At 39.8% G+C, this 21,292-nt stretch overlaps 1 protein-coding gene across 4 annotated transcripts in view; it reads left to right on the top strand.

The window, feature by feature from the left end:
• The window catches only part of SMYD3 (SET and MYND domain containing 3), a 663,495-nt gene that overhangs the window by 562,973 nt on the left and 79,230 nt on the right, over positions 1–21,292 (top strand). For all 4 annotated transcript variants that reach the window (XM_075126978.1, XM_075126977.1, XM_075126980.1 and 1 more), the window contains one exon: positions 403–513. In XM_075126978.1, the coding sequence (XP_074983079.1) occupies positions 403–513 (111 nt within the window). The remainder of the gene's footprint in view (positions 1–402; positions 514–21,292) is intronic.

The following is a 21,292-nucleotide window of genomic DNA, read 5'->3' as shown; positions in this document are numbered from 1 at the left end:
GTAGAATAGAATGTATATTCTCAAATAAAAGTGGTATCCTTAAGTCAAAATATTTTTAGACGCTTGGATGGTGCTGGAGTCCAGGATTACAGTCAGAGTTAGTCAGAAAATGGAATTTCCATCCCATAGAAAATTTGGATACTTCAACATTTGCTTTCATCTCAAAATCAGGACAAAGAATTAAAAGTTTTCTCAAAATTAAAAGTTCGAAAAATGCTTTGAAATGGCAGTGTTAACATGAAAAAAGTATTTAGATTTTCTCAGTGGGATGTATCCATTTATATGAAATCAGATTTTGTGACTGGGACGTATTTTGGTAATTTTTTTTTCAACCAGCTCTACTTATATACTGAATTGATGTTTAAGTATAAGAGTTCTGTTTTTTCTGTTTGTTTCACATAGCTCACTATCAGCTATATTGAATCACTGATGCCCAGCAGTGAGCGTCAAAAACATCTGAAACGCCAGTATTGCTTTGAATGCAACTGTCTTCTGTGCCAGACACAAGAAAAGGTAAGTTAGGTAAAATCTCTGGCCACTGAAATATAATTTCCCAAGGCCTGTGACCAATTGCCTTCTCGATTTGTAGGAACTTATCTTTTGTTACTTGTACTGCCAGAATCCAGAACCAAATGGCCTTTGCCCTCAGTGCTGTTGATGCTCCTGTGAAAGACAAGTGTAAATGAAAGAAAAGCAGGCCAAATAATCTACCTGATGAGCAGCCTTACTTGCTAAAATGTGTAATGCCTATTGAACCAGAATTTGTTTTCAGTCCTAAATATTGTAGGTCAGACCAGTTTGAGTTTCAGGGACTTCTGAACTTGAGGGTTAATGTGACTTTGAGCCATTATTTCAAAAGGAAAATCATTGCTCTTAACTGAAAACAGTTATATGATTTTAGGAAAAACTATGTCCATCCACACTAGCTCTAAAACTAAACCAATTTTGAAAAATATATACAACAGTAAAATCTTGAGATATACTGATCACCTGCTGCACCCACTGGAGGCAGAATTTGCTCCAGTGTTGTGAAACTCTATTCCCAGCTCACTCCGCTCCTCTGCACTCTGCATGAAAGTTCCATTAAGAAGATAGGAAGTTGTTTGTGGAGCATTGGGTCACTAAGCTGTAACAGCATTAGAACTGTGTTCAAGACTGCTCCCTAGCAGGGCACAAACAGGCCCCTGTAGTTTGGTTCAAGCATGGTTTAATAGCTGTACAGTGTGAACACAAACTGGGTTAGCTACTTTTCAAAACACGTTGTGAGATCCTGTGGAATACACAGAATTAGTCTGTCTCTGTAGCAGTGTGTATTTGTTCCTCAAACTAAATGTAGAATTTTTTTTTAAAATTGATAATGTCAGCTCTGGGTCCCTCGCTTAATGTAGCTGTGCCTTGCCAACAGACCACAGAGGTGCATGACATAAAGTGATGCAAACATGCTTCTAAGGAACGAGATGATATAATGTGTGATCCAAGATGTAATTTCTACTCCAAAGAACAGAGAGAGAAATTCAGAATTTCCATTTCAGTTATGTACTGCCTCTGGATACTCGGTGTGAGGGAGGGTAGGGGTGCTGGTGAGTACAATGCCTCTAAAAGCATGCCAAGTCCTTGAAAAGTCTAACAAATCCTATGGTACTGCAGCCAGCATTTCAAAGAAAAGGGATCATAGCAGAATTATTTGCACACTAAGGGCCGTAAACTGCTTTCTGTTCATGCGGAGAACTCTTTGATATCAGTGGGAGTTTGGCATGTGAAGTGATGTCAATGTATAGCTGTAATGTTGGTTTAATATTGTAAACAGGAGAATAAAGGGAAGCAGCTGGGTTTCTGCCTGCTTTTTTAACTGTTTTCTTGAGTCCCATAGCATCTGAGGATTGTTTGGGTGTGCTGCATCCAACACATTCATCTCAGTATGGGTACAGCCACATTTAAGAAAGTTGAGCATCCAAATTCTACCTAAAAATCAAATAGGGGTCTTTTAACAGAGGCTGTGAAGTAGCACAGTAGCGATATTATTGTGAGGAGTGCTCAGCATGTTGAAAAATGGTGAGTGAGTTGAGAAGTAAGATCTGTGGAATATGCTGTACCACAAGAGTCCATGTATCACACCCACTAAATCTTAAGAGGAGTTGCGTGTACTCACCTTGATGAAAATAATAAAGTGCTCTAAATGCCCTTCAGACAGTGATAAAGTCTCTCTCTTTCCCTTAATCTTTTTTAGAGTGAGACTTCTAGGAGAAAATTAATTTTGTGTAATGGCAAATTTCCCAGGGGAAATGTTATTGCAAAATATTTTGGAAGGCTTGTTCTGGCAGCATTCTGAAATCCCCCAATGTTTCTGTATTACTACAATGTAAAGACCAAAGGCCCAGCCCTGAGAGATGCTAAGAGCCTCATGCCAACTTCTGGGTGGTCTCAATTCCCATTGACTTCTGTGGGAATTGAGGGCATGCCATTCATTGTCTATTAGGAAGACATCTTCCTATTGGGATCAGGTCTAACACCTTTCGATGTGTCCTGCTGTAGTCCCATGGTTAATATCTGTATCTCTTTTGAACACTGTTGGTAAATTGTGCTGACTTAGTAATTGTGATTTCACTTTTCTATTACTGCCACTCAATAGAACCTGGATTTCAGCCCCCAGTCATTTTTATCCATGAACTACATGTCAGATTCAAACTCTTTCTTACAATGACAATAGTTTTATTGTGTTCTTTTAGCCATCTTCTCCTCCTTTGGGATACATTATAGTTAGATAGATAGATATATATTGATATATATTTTCTGATTCTTAGAAAATCAAGTGGTAACCAATTTTCCATCACCTCTGTTTTCTAATTATATATGAATTCAGAGAATGATTGCATTAGCCAGTTGCTCCATTGCTTTTTGGTGTGTCACTCGTGTAAGCATTATCTAAAGTTTCTGGTGAAAATAGTTTTCTTGAACACAGTAGTTATTCTTTAGTCATAACTCACCATCATGAGTTGTGGATTCAGGGTGACTAACCGATCAAAACTGCAAGGTACATTACAGACGGTACTAGTAACATCTCTGAAGATTATTAAATATAACCATGAAGGAACACATGCTTTGTGAGAGAAAGATTTTATAAATATATTTGTCTGTGTAGGAAACTTGGAAGCCTCTGTCCTCCGTGTTACTCTTGTATTTCTTGCTATTGGTAAGCCAGGAGATATGCTAACACTCCAGTGTTAGCCATGAAGGAACTGGAAGTGTCAGGCCTCTTTAGTCTAGAGGCAGTCATTTTCAAATTCTAGAATGGTTGGATATGTGTGCTGAAAAGTGCTGCAATCTGTAGTGCAGTGTGCGTTCTCCCTGTGAAGCTCAAGAGTGTCACCTCTAGAATGACAGGTTTCAGAGGAACAGCCGTGTTAGTCTGTATTCGCAAAAAGAAAAGGAGTACTTGTGGCACCTTAGAGACTAACCAATTTATTTGAGCATGAGCTTTCGTGAGCTACAGCTCACTTCATCAGATGTATGATCTGATGAAGTGAGCTGTAGCTCATGAAAGCTCATGCTCAAATAAATTGGTTAGTCTCTAAGGTGCCACAAGTACTCCTTTTCTTTTTACCTCTAGAATGCCCCTGCTATCCCCCAGCTTTTGTGGGGGTTGTCCCAAAAGTCTTCACAAGCCCAAATCTCCAGCAAGAAAACATGCTACTGCTGTGCCTCTGGGACAGCAAGGGTGACAAGCTCTTTACAGTCCTGTATGGTGTACAACAAATACCAACAGTAAATTACCATATTGCTGGCGAACAGAAGGATTTCCCTGTAAATACAGTGGCATAGTCCAAGACAGTATTATTGCATTTTAGCTTGTAAAATTTCATTATGAATAAAAATGCAAATCCCAAATAGCTGAGGAATGCTTTGTTATGTCTTGAGATAAGTCCTTAAGTGTTTCTTCCATTGTAATTATCACCCTGAAAAAGCTACAGCATCTCCTTTATATAGAATTTTTAGTTCATTAGCACTTTAGGGACCCAGCCTTGCAAGGCGCTGAGCACTCCTGCGAGGTGCTGAGCACTCGCTGCTTGCGTTTGAGTCAGTGGGTGTGGAGGATACACTCACAGGAGGCACTCAACAACTTACTGTAAAACCATGGGTGAAATCCCCACTGAACTCAATGGGAGTTTTACCATTCTTTTCAATGGGGCCAGGATTTTACCTGGTACTTTTTTATGATACTTTACTTTCAGAGAAGCTAATGCTAGGAGGTGCTCAGAACCTTTCGGGAGGTTCAAATTGAAGTTTGTGTATTGAGAGTACTCAATACTTGGCAAAAGCTGTCCTTTATGGGGGAAAATCATGTTGTTTCTTTTGTATGTTAAAAGATGCTGTATTTCTAGTTGGTTTAGTAGACCGGTGGATTGGGCAGAGCACTGGTAGTCAGGTGACCTGGATTCTGTTTACAACTCCAGTATTGACTTGCTAGGTGACCCTGGACAATTTACTTAGTTCAAATGTGGCCTCAGTTTCTCCTTGACACCATGGGCCTGATTTCTATAATTGCTGAGGGGCCACCACTCCAGCCGAAGTTGATTGAAGCTTTGTGTGCTCAGTACTTCTGAAAGTCAAACCCAAGGTGTCTTTAATTGGGCGTCCAGAATTCTGCAGATTTTGTCCTTAACCTCTTTTTGCCTCAGTTTTCTCACTACTGAAATGGAGATGGTGATTCTTAATCACCTATATAAAACACTCTGACATCTGCAGGAGAAAACAGACTATATGCATATAAGATAATGATTCCCTTACAAACTCAGCATATGGATGCTGCTCCAAAATGTATGACTTATGGTGTTTTCTCCTGTTCTACATATGGGAAGGTCCTGCAGTTTCTGAGGTCCCTGTGTTGTAAATGTTGGGTTTTTTAATGGCACCCACTCCATTGTAAGGCATTATTATTTATTAGTTCTTCTATCCTTTTTCCCATCTATATGGGGTTGGAGCTTCTTCCCCATTCCAGTCTGTCTTGAAGCAGTACCTTGGAAAGTATCTGCAGCTATTATTATTTATTAGTTGTATGACTTAATTATGTATTTTACGTAGTGCCTATTGTAGTGTGGTATCTTAGAGTTCTAATAAAAATTGAAACAAACATATTTTCTCTCAGGGACAGCCATCTGAAATGAATAAATGGATTAGCCTGCAGTCATTAGACTACAACAGAATTACTCCAGATATACATTGGTATAATAGACCTCAGAATCTAACCACTGTGTATACTAGATTTATATACACATAGGGCCAGATCCTGCCCCTCCATTGTATCTGGGGAACTCCACTGAATTCAGTTGGGTCATAAGGGTGCAAGTCAGGACAGCTTTTGGTCCATAATATACATACACATATGTATGAGGTAGTGGTATCCATGTGATAAATTGCAGGGCTATATGATTAATAGTGACTCCACAGAATCATGTGATTGAAGTGCACCGTTGACTTCCTCAACTATCCATCTCTGCCAGGTCTATTTCTAAGGTGCCAGGCCTCTGAACAACTTCACACAGCTGTTATTTTAATATATATATCAATCAGGAAACCACAGAATATTTGTTTATTTTCCATCAAATGGGGTATTTTCCCCAAAATTGCATAGAACAGCAATATTCCACCAGTGTCATTGTCCAATGTCTCATGGCTCTTCATGACTAGATAAGGGAACTTCATACAGCTTAGAAGAGGAGGCTTCCAGTTTTCCAATGGCATAATCCTCCTTAACAGTCCCCTAACCATGGTTGGTGAGCTCTGTTGTTCACCTACAAAGGGCTTCCATTATCTAGGCCTTAGACTGGAAGATATTCATGTCAGAGTCTGTCTCTTCATATATTTTTATACAGCACCAAGTGTAATGCTGCCCTGATCCTAGCTGGGGCTGCTGCACATCAGTATGTATTAACAGTTGTCTAACTAACTATAAATACATATGCATGTAAAGACCACACACCACTGTCCTATCACATTCGGTAATGACTGTTAGCCTAGCTCACTACCTAGACATTGGATGTTTGAAAATGGAAAATTAACATAGTCTCATTGTAAGATCAACAAAAGTAAAATTTAGATTCTTCTTTAGAAAGTTGGGTTACCACCAAATTTAATGGCATGGGTCACAACTCTAACTGATAAAAATAATCAATTTTGATCTACACTGAAGGGCAGGTTAGTAAATGTAATAAGAAAACCTTCAGAAAACTTGCTCACAGGATGCTTGCTGACTGTCAGTAGCTAAGTTATTACTATTGTAATATCTTCAATTCATTGTACCTCTGACAGGTTTATACATTATTATCTGTTGCAGACATTTAAAGATCAATCTTCAGTATGATTCGGAAACTGTTCTTTCCTAGAAGCTGAACTCTTGGCAGCGTTTTACCATTCCAGCACACGAAAGTCCCTAACATCAGTTATAATTAAAGATGGGATTACAGCGTTGACAAACATTTTAAATGAGGGACTGTTTTTTTCCATTGTCATAATCCAAGGTATTGTTAATGTTCTACATTTTCAGCCAAGGATTTCAGAGAGATTTGTGTTTACTGAATCTCTTTGCTATGAGTTGTCCTTCTAATTGGGAGCCAAGATTTAATGTTTTAGCCTAGTTTGTTTTTTGAAATTCTTTATTTAGTAGTAGGTGCTGTCAAGGTCAGAAGCAATGAACCTAAATTTGAATCCCCAGTCATTTTTCCATTTGGCCAGCATTTGAAAGTTGCCAGAGCTAATTAAAATGTAATGGCATAAGTGTTTTATTTGTTTACTCATTTTATTGTTTTCCTTTAGTACTGTTTCACTCAGGTACTCTTAAAATTGGGTCTCCTGCACAATGGCCAATCCATCTGCATCTGTCTTAGAATATCCCTTGCAAATGTTTAATTGGGATTGTATTTCCATATATTTTCTCCCTGTTACTATAGAGACGTTGCGTGGAATCAGGGCCCATGGGCGTTTTGACATTGACTTCAGTGGGGCCAGGATTTCATCTATTATTTAAAACACACAAAGGCATATTCCACCTATTATATAATTGCTGTTGTTGAATGTTCATCACTGGTGGATTCTTATGCAAAGACTTTGCAGTAGCAACACTAGATTGCTGGTACTCTACAAAATATAGGGAAAGATGCCATCCCTCCCTCATGAAGCATATATTCCAGATAAACCCAAATGATACAGTATAATGCAGTGGTGGTCAACCTGCAGCCCGCAGGCCACATGCAGCCCATCAGGGTAATCTACTGGCAGGCCGCGTGACAGTTTGTTTACATCAACCATCCACAGGTACAGCCGCCTGCAGCTACAGGTGGCCATGGTTTGCCATTCCTGGCCAATGGGAGCTGTAGGCTACGTGCGGGCCGCAGGTTGCCCACCACTGATATAACGTATCGTGAGGTTTCTTTTTGAATTGCTAACTGTGTTGCTGCTGCCTTCCAGAAGTCAGTGTCCAGACTTTCCAGGAGACTTTCTATCCTGATCGATATTTTCAGGTTTACTTATTTATTTTGCATTTATATATATTTGGACTTAGCATGTTCTCCAGGCGCAATATTAAAGGTGAAATCTCAAAATCATCCCAAAATATATTGGGGGTGGGGGACAGGCGCATGAAACAAACTGGGACCCAAAGGAGGAAGATCTGTGGCTCTTTGCAAGATTCTGTGAGCGTTGCTGCTAGTGGTATGGTCAAAGACACAAGACTAGTCAAAACTATCCAGTTCCAGAAGATATAACAGATAACTGTTTGTTTCTCTTCTTCCTTTTACAAGTCTGGGAAGGAGAGAGGTCTGCTGGAACTACGAATTTTGCAAGGGGAAAAAGAGAGCCATTTATTTAGCTGATCTTAAGATGCCACTTCAGATCAGCTAAAGATCACCCCAGAATTTGAAACACAATATCCCAAATTTTGTCCTGGGGATCAACACTTCAATATTCCACCCATCCCTTCAGTCTGACATTAGCCTCAAGATGTTAACAGAAGTAATCACAAGTTACTGAAACATATCACTGGTTCCTTATCTAGATGACTAGCTGATAACACAGTTACTCCCTTCTGCAGAGCCATGTGGTGGTGACATGAACCCTGAATATGTTCCTGAAACTTGACAACTAATCCAATAGTGCTCCGTTCCTTTGAGGGGATCTTATCCTCTTGGGATGCATTTCAAAGCAGTCACGGACAGAGTATTTTTAATGCCAGAAACGACACTGAAAGCAAAGGCAAACATTTCTAATCTCAGATGTTGGTTCAACCAACGCTTAATCTCTTCAGCCTTTCAGAGTCCTCTGGTGTGAAGTTTCCTTGGGCTTGATCCATATTTGGAATTTACAGTTTTTCCTGATAAAAGCCTGGGCCCGCAGACTGTGTTAGACATTGACAAATGGATTTTGATCCCTCTCATCACAAAAGCCTACCTCTCCTGGTTGTTTCAAGACTATTGTTTCCGTGGGCTTTGGTCACAATGGGCATGGGTCTGCTGGACTATCCTGGAGGCTTGCTTGGGTTGCCAGAGGACACAGAAAATGTACTACAGTTCATATAAATAGGCTGGACTTCAGAGCAGTCTGCCAGAATCTGTTCACATTCAGGGACACAAACCAGTTTCAATTTGGTCTGACAGTTTCACAGTCATAGGGTCTCTGTACTGCCAAAGTAGGAGTTGGAGGGTAGTTGTCTCCTGGGAGTCCAACCCTTTTAACTCATCTGGGAAGAACAGAATCTCATTACTTTCAGAACCAGCCATCTAGAAAAAAATGTAAATCTTCTGACAGATGCTTTAAGCAGAAACTCTTTCCTGCCAGGGGAATGGAGCCTAGTTCTATCAGTGTTTCACGCTTTCGAGGTGAGAGGTAAGCTCCCACCTGGTAGTCTGGTTCCTTTCTGAATGTCCAGTTCCCATGGCACTGCAGTCAGCACTAATTATTATTTATATTTGTTTGTATTTATTATTTGTATAGTGTTAACCATGCATTCTCCACTGAACAATACACAGAGATGAAGACAGGCTCCCACCCTGGGAGCCAAGAGTCCAAAACAAACATGTAGAGAACAGGGTGCAGTGAGAAAACCAGAAGTTGTTATTTGAAAGACAACACTAGATCTAGTAAACAATCTTCTGGACACTGTTCCCCAGGATATTTTGGTTCATGTATCTCCTCCAAATAAGCATTGAAGCCTGTGGCTGCTTTCCTGGATTCTGAGCCTAACACAAACTCAAATACTCCATCTGAACCTCCAGTTCATAGATTTGATGGTTTGACATGAGAACTTAATCTTGCTCGGTGAAGGCACCTCAGGAAAGGTTATTAATATCTGTCAACCTATCAGGAATGTTCCTCTTCTTTGAACTTCATATTTGGTTTATAATGCCTGATGCCAACCCCCTTATGGACCACTTTCTCACATTTCTCTTAAACCAGTAAGCCTTAAAGCTCTGCTTCTTCTAGCTATAATTTCTGCCATGAGAACTGGAGAATTGTGCAGTATCTTATTTCAGTCCCATTCTTTCACAAAGTTAAGGTGGTTCCCCATCCTTTCTTGCCAAGGGCAACTCATCTGTTTTTCCTGTAGTAGTGTGCTCCCCATTCATGTCCAAATCCCTCTAAATCCCTTGAGAGAAAGTTCAGCTCCCTGGAAGTTAAGAGAGCCATGACATTTTATCTTAATGGGATGAAAGAGTCGAGATCATGCTTCAGTGGAGGAAATCTGCAAGGCTGTAGTCTAGTCCACTATTTGTAATTTTTTTAAAGCATTCCTGAATTAATTACTTTGCTTCAGCTTATGCCACCATTGGGCTCAGGACTTTGCAAGCAGTTTTGCTTCCCTTAAGTTCATCTTTCTCTGACTTTATTTGGACACCGCTACTCAGAGTCAGCCAGCATTGACCAGTCAAAAATAATTCCCTTTACCCTGTAAATGCCTCTTCATCTGATACGACCAGAGGTGTTCTATTCTTCTGCCCTCTGATGGACTTCAGATCTACTTGTTCTCTTTTGTTGATGTGTATGTCTTGCTGCACGTTCAGTATTATGCTGATTTGAGTATAGTACTGTGATGTAAGAGAATAGTTAATTTTCTCTGAATTACTATCTTATGTAAGACTAGTGGAGATAGGGTATATATAGTATAAATAAGTTACTTTTTAGAAATGAATAGATTCAGTTAATTGAATTTATCCTTGCAATTTACAAAATAAAACACTTTTACCTAGATGGATATAAATAACCAGTGTCGTCATGGTCATGCTATATATCAATTCTGAGGTACTATTGCAAGTCTAGAGTAGTTCTATATGTTCCTTTGGGACTTACTGTCTAAATAATTTTTGAATTGTCAAGCCTATAGTCTATATATTTATAAAGTCAAAGTGACACCGATTTGTGATGTCAGTCGACAATATATTATGCTCTCTTTTCAAGAATGTTAATGTAGCACACCTATAGTAAATCCCTGCCTCTACTACAGTCAAAAGATGGTCTGTTGACATTTACATCCTGCCTACATTGCACCCAGCCTGGTTTAGCCAGAACACAGATTGTAATGCAGATAGGCCTAAATGTCCATGCATATAATGCCATCTTTCCTGCCATAAGTAACAGATATGCTTTTCAGTAAATGTCTTCAACTCTCCAATCACCATTAGTGCATACACTGTATTGTGTAACTGAATGACAATGCAAATTATTGGTTTAAGAAACACATTAATGGCTACGCGGATGAACACTTGGAGATAATTTTTATTTAAAACTCAAAACCACAGCACCAACAATACATGCACCGGAAGAACACTTGAACACTTACTAGCATGTTGTATCCTTTGCCCTTTACACTTTGTCTGGCTTCTCTCCTTTTAGACTGTGAGCTCTTCAGGACTTTCTTTTGCACTGAGTTTGTACAGTGTCTAAAATACTAGAAGCCCAGCTCTGACTGGGGTTTTGGAACTACTGCAGTATAGATAATAGCAATAATAATGTTTACAAACACACACTGAGAGACGGTGTGGATTATAGGAAAGCATTTCTTACCAGCAAATTTGTGAGTAATCTGAGATAGCATGAATTTTAGTTAGCCTAACTGAAAATTATTGAAGATAAATAAAAATGACACAGCTGAGATGGAGTCCAAGTTGAAACAGAATTTAGTTGCCATACTGAAGATTCTGTAGTTCTGTAAGTAGAAGGATATTCTAAAAGTGGAGCTGAAAGAAAACAAAGATATTTTTAGCCGTTTAAATCTACTGACATCATGAATTTGACGGATAAGGGAATTCTTTGGAGGCTGGAACCACTTACTAATCTACGGAATGCACCAGTACAATCTCGGAGCACTTGAGTTGCAAATCTAGTTTGAGGCTCCTGTAATTATGATAAAGAAGCAGTTCTTTTCTAAAAGCAATACTTTAAGACCCACATCTTTGCGGAATGATAGTGCAGTACCCTATCAATTGAGATGCCTAGTTTCAAAGCCAACTTTGTGAATATCTGGTCCTGGGTCAGAGGAGTCTGGGATTGTTTGAGAGGTGTGTAAGTCTCCAGCTGAGGGAAAGGTACTTAATTTTCTTCAGAGAATACTTGTTAGGAAGACTTAGAAGGGTGATGCCAAACTGGCAGATCACAGCACAGCAAGCATGAGGAATTAAAGGGGAGGAATTTATTTAGTAAAGCCAGATAGTAATTGTCAAATAATGGTTGACCAAACTGTAACTCAGCTATGGTTCAATGAACATTACTGAGCACAGAAGTCCATATTTAATTAATTTCTTATCAAGCTTAGAAGTATTTTAGTAGCCCAGAAATTAAAGTTCTGAGTACTAGTAAGTGTAAAATGTAAATAAACCAGATTTTTCTTATTAAGATTAATATAAACCTATTAAAATGAACTTTATTTGAGCCCACAGCAAGCTGGCATGTGGCTTTGGGTAGAGACGGCCTTTTTGTTCTGTGTTTGTACGGCACATAGAACAAGGGGGTGCTGGTCCATGACTAGGGCTCCTAGATACTACAATAATACAAAATAATTAATAATACTCACTTCTGGTGAGATTGAGCATTAAGAGGAAGAAATCCTGAAGTATGATTTTTCAGCTGACTGCAAAATATGGTAGCTATGATCTATCATATTTGAAGAAGTTTTGCAGTGTATATTTGCTTTTATCCATGTAACCAGCAGCTTACAATCTATAGTAATACATATGTTACTAATAAATACAGTACACAGAGTGCCAAAAACCGTGTGAGAGGAATCTTAGCTAATAACATGGGTTTAATTCTCTGGTAGTCTGCAGGAGAATGGATGTTTTGGTGCGCTGTATTTTCCTAGGAGGTACAGGAAAAGAGATACTAAACCAATGACATTAATTTTAATTAATATTCAATTTTAATCTCATTGAGAAACATTGCAGGGTCAATTAGTCTTCATGCAGCTAAGCTGGTCACTTGGGTTCAGGATCTCCTTCTCCAAGGAGTAGTTGTAGATAGGGACATTGCAGAATTGATGCATTTCTTGCCTGGGAGAGAAAAGCTGATTGCCCTGCTTTTGAAGCATTTCATTGTGACCAATTCTTGGAGTGGTATTGAGAGTGGCTCTGGTAGGTCAAACCAAACAAAGGGCTATGACTGTGGAATTCCTTTGCTTTTGTTGATGTAGCTGCAGTAAACAAGAAAACCTCTCTCTATTCCTCCCTCCCCCCATCTTTCTGAAGATAGTAAAGTCTCTACTTATAAAGACCAGTTTGCATTGTTTCCGCCATCTTCACTTCAGTGCCAAAACCTTAGCTGCTGTCCCAACGAACCTTTTTCCTTCAAGAAATATCACCACCTTCAGCTGTGGTTGCTTGTAGACTCCTAGCTGTTGCGGGTCCTGCACACTTCCCTCCAGAGTCTCCCTCTTGTCTGAGGAGAAGGCAGAGTTTATGTAGTGCCACGTGCTTTTTTGCTCCAGTCCAAGACTAGAAACTAGCATTTGTGTTTATGGCAGGTGGAGTCTAAACCATTGATCCAGTCAGGAGTCTTTGGGCGGTTTGTCTTGAAGCCATTGTTACAAATAGCGACTGTATTTAAATTAGGATAACAAATTGTAAACTCCAGAGGAATTAACCAACAGAATGTGGTTATATATGAAATTTCCTTACTGACCAGTTTTCAATGATGAAAATGATCAAAATGTAATCCCATCACAAAACACAACATTTCTCACATATGCTCTGGTTGAAAATTCACTTAAAAAAAAAAAGTATTTTCCACATCTGTCCCCTAGGTTTTACCTGAGAAAAAAATCACTTTCCATTTTTGTTGAAAGCAATGAAAATATGAAGGCAAAATGTCTTTTTTTTTGTCGAGTAACTGGCAAAGCATGGTTTCTTTTTTCCTCTAGTGATGCAAACTTTTTTTTAACTCAGCTTTACCTAGAGAGTGTATATATGTGTTCACAAGAGGACAGTTTAATATAGTATACTCATGTGATCTGAAGGGTTTCATTTAATATAATCTTTAACAAGAAATATGGATATAAGGCTCATATTCTTGGCTAACTTCCTGGCTCTTCCATATTTCATTGTGACAAAAAAAGCTCACTAGGTTAGTGAAGTTACAGTGCAAGAGCAGTCAAGCTAATTACAAATATCAAATCTTTCTGGCCACAAACTCATTACTAATTAATTCAAGCATCAGTGGTGACATTTCATTTCGCTCTCCATAAAATTCCAAGAAACTCTCTATCTACCATATAAAATCACTTTCACACCAATTTCTTATTCACTTTTCCTCAGTGCTAGTTCCTGTCAACTTGCTTTATCCTCTACAGGTGGGATTTTTCAAAAACACGTATGTGATTCAAGAGTGCAAATTCTGCTGATATTCAATGCAACTTGTGCTCATAAGTCTCTTAGACACTATTGAAAAATCCCTCCTTACCTAAGTAATAGCTTCTAGTAAAGAAATGCACAGAGTTTTACAGCACAAGTAGGGTTAATTACAAGTAATAATTACAATACTGAGTGCTAATACTGAGAACATTACTATTAACAAAACTTGGAGGTTTACAGATTTTTTTAAAATTGCAAATCAACGTTTGCATTAGGAAATAGCTGTTTCTCACACCTTTTCCATACAGTGTACTATTGTTTGTTTTTCTCTTATGAAACACTGCAACATTTATATGAAAACACACATTTCATAATATCTGTTTCTTCTCTTAACATCAGAAGTGGCTTTCTAATGCTTGTGAAAGGTGCTGGATTTGCAGCAGTGCTGAGACTCAAGATGTCTGTTTTCCATAAAAGGGGTACAGCACATAGTAGTGGTCATGCAAGTTTGAGCCACTGATCAAATCCGTTACGGGAAAAAACACTATCACTAAGTATAAGAGGTTTCTTGGTCCTGCTTATAGTCTAGGAGGCTCTGCAGGGAAGCATGCATTCTGGGTCTTCAGTAGTCAGCCTGTAAAGGGTCAGTCTTTAGCAAGGTGGGTTGAGTTGTACCTCTCTGCCTGCTGTGTCTCTGTTTTTGGTTCTTGTATGTTCGGGTTCTGGATTGTAAGAAATAAAGTAGTGTTATATTGCAGCCTTCCAGAAAGTATATTTTATGTTTTTGTATAACTTCTCTCTGTGTATGCCATGAACAAAACATTAGAGTGGTCTTATGGTTATAGCACTGGGTACCAGAAGACATAGGTTCTGTTCCCATCCCTGCCACACACTTCCTTTGTGATCTTGGGCAAGACATTTAGGCACCTAAATACCTTTGAGATTCTGGGACTTAACCTTTCGGTGTCTCAGTTTCCTCACCTATAAAATTGGGATATTAAAAGTTGCAGTCCTTGCCACAGGTATTGTGAGTTTAATTACTGTTTGTAAATGTGCTTGGGAATCTTTGGATGGAGTCTCTTTCCCAATAATTACAAATTTGAGGAGTGTTTTTGGAATGCAGACATCTGCTCACTACGATCTGAAGTAAGACCACTGATTCATTTTGCATAGGTCAAGTACAGTAAAAGCCATCAGCTGGTAACATCTTTTATTAATGGGCCAGATGTGAACCAGCAACCTAAAGCTCAAGACTCTAGCCTGTTACCAAGTCCATGAACAATCCAATCTCTTTGTTATGTTTGTCAAGGAAAAACAGTACAGTCTAGGTCCAGATAGATCATTTTCATTGCAACAACTCTTCATGGTGAAATGGAATATGTTCTTAATCTAGATGGAACAGAGAACTATCTAGAAGGCTAGGGAGGGAGGAAGGTGAATTATGTGAACTATAGTCCCATTGGGCTATGGATCAGGCGCTATGATAGTTCTAAAAATGTTATCCCTCGTTCAATGAGTGGCACATACCATAAGTAATAGCATAAGGGATCCTGTGGTTGGGGTCTGTTTACCCGACTGTCACTGCCTTGCTGTGTGATCTTGAACAAATAAAATACACTCTGTGATTCAGTTTGCTCTTCTGTAAAATAGGTATAACAATGCCTATCACTCAAGGGTGCTGAGAGCATTAATTATTGTTTGGAGTTTGCTTTGGATGAAAACTACTATAAAGGTGCACATTGTGATTATATTCCATGATTGTGGTGTACTCTAGAGGGAGTGTCCGATGAAGTGCGCTGTAGCTCATGAAAGCTTATGTTCAAATATATTTGTTAGTCTCTAAGGTGCCACAAGTACTCCTTTTCTTTTTGCGAATACAGACTAACACGGCTGTTACTCTGAAAACAGCATAGATGGCATCTATCCCCTTGCCTTTCTTAGGGAGTATCTACCTGGGAGATTTAATCCACAGCCCTTTATGTACGTCAGGTAACTTGCAGTATGCAAATCATACCAATTGTGTGCCCACAGTACGCCTGTTCTGTTTTCAGTTTGCATTGTGTGAACACATGGTTGTGGCGAACTTAGGGTGTAGCTTTCTCGGAAAGTATCTTGTTATACCATGCTTTTTATGTAGGCAATTTGTTTTTGAGGCCAGTATGTTCAATATCCTCTTAAAATCTTTGCATAGGCTTTTCGATTTAATTATATTCTTGGTATTTGGGTGAATTAAAAGGTAGGGGTGTCATGCATATAACCAGACCCCTTTTGTATTTGTTTATAGATTTTAGCACTGTGCATACACACACAAAACATTTTTTTCTACTTAGGATTAACCTATCCCTCTCTTATTTTTAGGTTTGACTTCTTTTTCCACCTTCCTCTGGAGGGTCATAATTTGAGTCTTTTGGTTTCAGGTAGTTTGTTTGCTGAGCTTTATGGTATGTCCTTTATCTGTGGCTCCTTTGTGCTGCCATTTATGGGCAGTTCTCTCCTTCCTCTATTAGTTAGGTAATTTGCATCAATACAGATGCTTTCTGACTTGCTTTTGGATCCAAAGCCATCAGCAGCTCAGAGACTCTGTCTTAAAAGGGACACAATCATCTTTCACCAGAGTTTTGATTTCTTTCCACTTTCAACTCCTGCTTCCAAAACACACAGTGATTTGAAAAAGAAAACACAACCTATGGTGGCTCTTTTTAGGAGCCCTAATAGGATTTGAATTAAGTACAGTAGCATGTTTTGTTTGCATTTTTTTACCCCTTTTACTGCACATGTCCTGGGGGAAAATGCACATTCCTTTAATAATTTAACTTCTATAACATTAGCCATATACATTTTTACATAAGGTGTAACTGTTTCTTTTGTGCTCACAGAGTTTTCATGTATGCTTATCAAAGTGACATTTTGATTACTCAGCACCTTATGGCTCAGTTTTCCTAATGTTGCTTTTTTTATTTTGTGCCACTTACCCCTGCTGTTGTTCCGGAGGGGCACTATTTTCTTTTTAAATTTCTTATTCTTTTACTACAGCTCTTATCTGCTATTTTGTTACCAAAAAAACAAATCCAGTATCTCTTCCCATTCTCCTGGGTTTGAGTGCCCTGCTGCAGACACGGCTTTGGTCTTTAAAAAGATATTGAACTTTATAAAGCATTGAGGTACCTTAAGGGTTAAATACTAAATACCAAAGCCAAATAACACTAGTTACCTGTGTCTGGCAAAAAGTGTCAGCTCTCTCTGTGCTTCTTCAACTTAACCTTTAAATGTATTGTAAATAGTTTTTAGCGTTGATAGTTTTTAGTATTTAGCACAGTTAGTATAGCTTAGTTAGCCCGTCCTCGAGAGGCCAGGATGCATATCAACCTACCAGAGCTAAGAATGGTATATCTAAGCAATGCATTCCTTCCACTCATTTGATCCTGTCAGACCCAGATAGTGTCAGGCAACCTGATGACTACATAAACAAACAGGGTTGGGGGAGCAAAATCCCTTCCTCTCTGTGTAGAAGCAATCAACTTATGGAACTGGTGCATCAGGAGCCACATAACTTTTTCGGCAGCATATCTACCAAGTGTGTAGAATTCCCTGGCAGACAGTGTCAGCAGGCACTTCTCCACAGACCAACAGTGGGAGATGCACAATTCCATTCTGAACGAGATCTTCACCCAGTGGGGAATGCCATTCTGGGACCCATTCGCCTCCCAAACAGATAAGAAATTTCCCCTGTACTGCTCCAGAGCAACTCTGCACCAGGACTCTAAGGGTGCTGCCCTTCTTCTACCTTGTAAAGACCACCTGAGGTATGCCTTTCCTCCAGCCCCACTGATACCACAAAAGAATTGCTATAACAAAGCTTGAATCATTCTCATCATGCCCAGCTGGCCCCGGTAATTTTTGTTTTCTGATCTTCTGAGGATATCAGCCCATCCTCCTATTCACTTCCATTCCTTTCTGTAGCTGCTGACTCAAGAAACTGGTGTGACAAGACACCGCAACCGAGGCCCTCTTCATCTCATGGCTTGGTATTTAGATGGATGTCAGATCTAGTGCATTTATGTTCAGTGGCTGTTCAGTCTATTCGCAATCAAAGCAGAAAGATTTCCACAAGAAAATGCTATGTGGTTATCTGGAAATATTTCTCTACCTGGACACAGCAGAAACAATTATCCCCAGAATCTGCAGGAACTCCTATTAGTTAGACTACCTACTCACTCTCAAGACGTCGGGCCTTTCCGTTAGCTTGTTACAGGTGCTTCTTGCTGCAGTCAGAGCCTTTCATCCGCTATACTATTTTTACTCACCCAACAATAACCAGATTCCTGAAGAGGCTCATTAGAACTGTCTATTGGTGGTGAAACCAGCACCACAGTGCGACCTTAATCTTGTTCTTTCAATACTTCCCAGACCTTCCTTTGAATCACTGACTGCCAGCTCCATGTCCTACTATGATGGGGTCCCTGGGGTGTAGCCTGGGACTGTTGTGCCCCCCCTTAACACTCCAGCCTGGGCTGTCTCTCACAATGCTTTGCTAGTGACAAGCAGCAAACCCCTCCAGGCCCTGTTATCACTTAGCCCAACAGCATGTGGAGCCCCACACCCAGCTAGATTGCATGAATGCTCCCATAGCCACTCGTGAATCACACAGAGACAGGCACCAGCCAAATCCCCCCAGTTTCAAGCACTGTACCTCAGGAATATACCGTCTTGCACTGCTCAAGATGGGCAGTGAAGATTTATTAATTGGTTCACCACTTCATCAATGGAAAGTGGATATATACCAGCCTTTGCAAACCTGAGCAGTTTTGCCACACACTTCATACAAACTCACTAGTAAAGATAAACAGTAAAACGAATTTATTGACTACAAAAAATAGATTTTAAGTGATTATAAGTGATAGGCAAAAAGTCAGTTAGTTACCAAAATAAAATAAAATAGCACGCAGTCTAAGCTCTCAACCTATTAGACTAGGCAACATCTAGGATAAGCAGTTTTTCCCACCCCACTGGATATAGCAGAACTTAATATACAGGTTTTGTCCCTTAAATCTGGACCAGTCTGCTCTGCTGGAGTCTTCATTCCTTTATGAGTGTCCTTGTTGCTTGCAGCATAGGTAGTGGCAGGAGCAAAGGTCCCCTGTGTTCTGTTTTATACCCTCAGACCCATGTGCTTGGAGAACACAAGTCCAGGCATGTCTGGTGGGCATTGCTGAGTCTCCAGGCAAGGTTGAGCAGTTCCCCTGGTGTGGCCTTAGGCAGGTGAGTCATTGAATTGTAGCTCCCTTGCTGGACATCATCCCTTGTTGATGTGGTGTTTGACACCCTGCCCAGGCACTGGTTACTTTCCTTGCTGTTGTCTCTGGGGAGCTAATATCTGGCTGATTCCCCAACTTATAGCATGTTTTATTGACAACCATAAAACACAATCACATAACTTCATATGCACGAAAGATACACATATTTAGGTAGAACAGTAGCTTTCAGCTGATCATAATCTTTTCCCTGATACCTCACATGGCATGCTTTATATGCAAAATCACAATTATATACAGATGAGGAATATGGAGGTTACAGGGCACTCCCCCAAGGTTTAGAATGTCACACCTATCTCTTCATGAAAGTTGCTTGCTTAGTCGCCATCACATCAGCCAAAAGGGTAAGCAAACTGGCAGATGCACCATATACCACATTTCATAACGAAAGGGGGTCTCCCTTCACTTTTATCCAAAATTAATCCCTAAAATAATTTCTGAGTTTCACATGAACCAACCTATTCACTCACTGGTATTCTTTCCAAAATCTCGTACTTCTGATGAGGAGAGAAAAGTCACTCTTTTGCAATGTCTGACAGGCTTTGGTGTTCTATTTGCAGAGAACAAAACCAATTAGGAAAATACCTAGACTGTTGTCGCGTTAGCAGAGCTGTCAAAAGGACAAGCGTTTTCTGCTCAGAAACTCTTGTGGATCTTTGGCTGCATCATTCTTTGTTACCAACTGGTGCTTATTCCTCCCCAGATGGGATAAGAGCCCACTCCACTAGAGCACAGGCTACTTCTGTGGCATCTCTACTGAAAATATGTAGGGCAACTACAAAACATTATGCATTAGTCCAGACCTCTTCTGCAGATGCAACTGTGGGAACGGTAGTATTACAGACATCTACACCCTCATCCTCATCCCCTTCTCTTGTTTGACTACTGCTTACCAATCTCCCACATGTGGAATACACATAGGGACCAGCACTCGAAGAAGAAATGAAGTTACTTACCTGTACTGCAAAAAGAAAAGGAGTACTTGTGGCACCTTAGTGACAAACAAATTTATTTGAGCATAAGCTTTCGTGTGCTACAGCTCTTTGAGCTATGTGGACCCTATCTGTATTCTGCTATCTGTCCTCCATCCCCTGTGCAGATCGTGGCTGGATTTGGGGTAAGAAGAGGAATTGGAGAGCATCAGTCCACATTTCCATTTATACCCTCTGTTTGGAGCCTGAGGAGAACAACAGTGTGTGGACCAACAGACACTACTTGCTAGAAATCTCCCATCTCAGGTGCACGGTGCTCATGAGACGGGAGATTTCTAGCAAATTCCTGGATCAGTTACACAGTATTCAGCAAAAAGAAAAGGAGTACTTGTGGCACCTTAGAGACTAACCAATTTATTTGTGCATAAGCGTCATTTATGGGCCTGCGAAAACAGTGGATTAGTGGGAGAGGATTGTTTTACAGACTTGGGATGATCAGCAGTGGTGAGAGAATTTCAGGATGGAGAAGGCAAACTTCTTTGAGATCTGTGCAAAGGTGACCCCAAAGCTACAGCGACAGTATACCAACTTGTGATGCCCCGTGCCCATGGAGAAGCAACTCCCATTGCCATCTGGAAACTGGGGTACAGAAAATTCACGGATTTTATCAGAAGTTCCACAAATTGAGGATTTATTGCCCAAGTCAATTCCATTCCTTAACTAATATCCTCCAAGTTCTTACTAAGCAAGAGTGATGTCATTTGAATAGCGAGACTATAACTTCAGAGGTTTTAAAGCTGCAGGCAGACAGCTTTGGAATGAAATGCTGACTCTTTAATAATGTTACGGTAGCATTGTGGGATATTCATTTCTTGCCAATAATTTAATTAATATCAAAACAAAGCAGTAACTAAAGCTATAGCTATAAATTATTCGCTTACAAGATTTATTTTTTGCCATAAGTGGGAACTTTTTGTTTTTTAAAGAGCAGGAGGCACGCAGAGGCTAAATTAACTCCAGCCATGTGAGTTACATGGGTGGAATGTTGTAATTTGCTGACCCATTGCCGGATCTCCTATTATTTTCCACAAGATTGCTCAATGGATTGGGTTACAAAGCTATTGTTTTCACTCAGAACAGTGTCTGCATTGATTTGAGTTTGGGGTGTGTTAATGGTAACATAAAAGGGGGTCTCACAACACCCTGCCCAAGATTTATCTTA

Source organism: Caretta caretta, chromosome 3 (assembly GCF_965140235.1).
Source record: "Caretta caretta isolate rCarCar2 chromosome 3, rCarCar1.hap1, whole genome shotgun sequence".
Classification (NCBI taxonomy): domain Eukaryota; kingdom Metazoa; phylum Chordata; order Testudines; family Cheloniidae; genus Caretta; species Caretta caretta.
The sequence above is the reverse complement of the archived record's forward strand: the minus strand, read 5'-3'. Positions and strand labels throughout refer to the sequence as shown.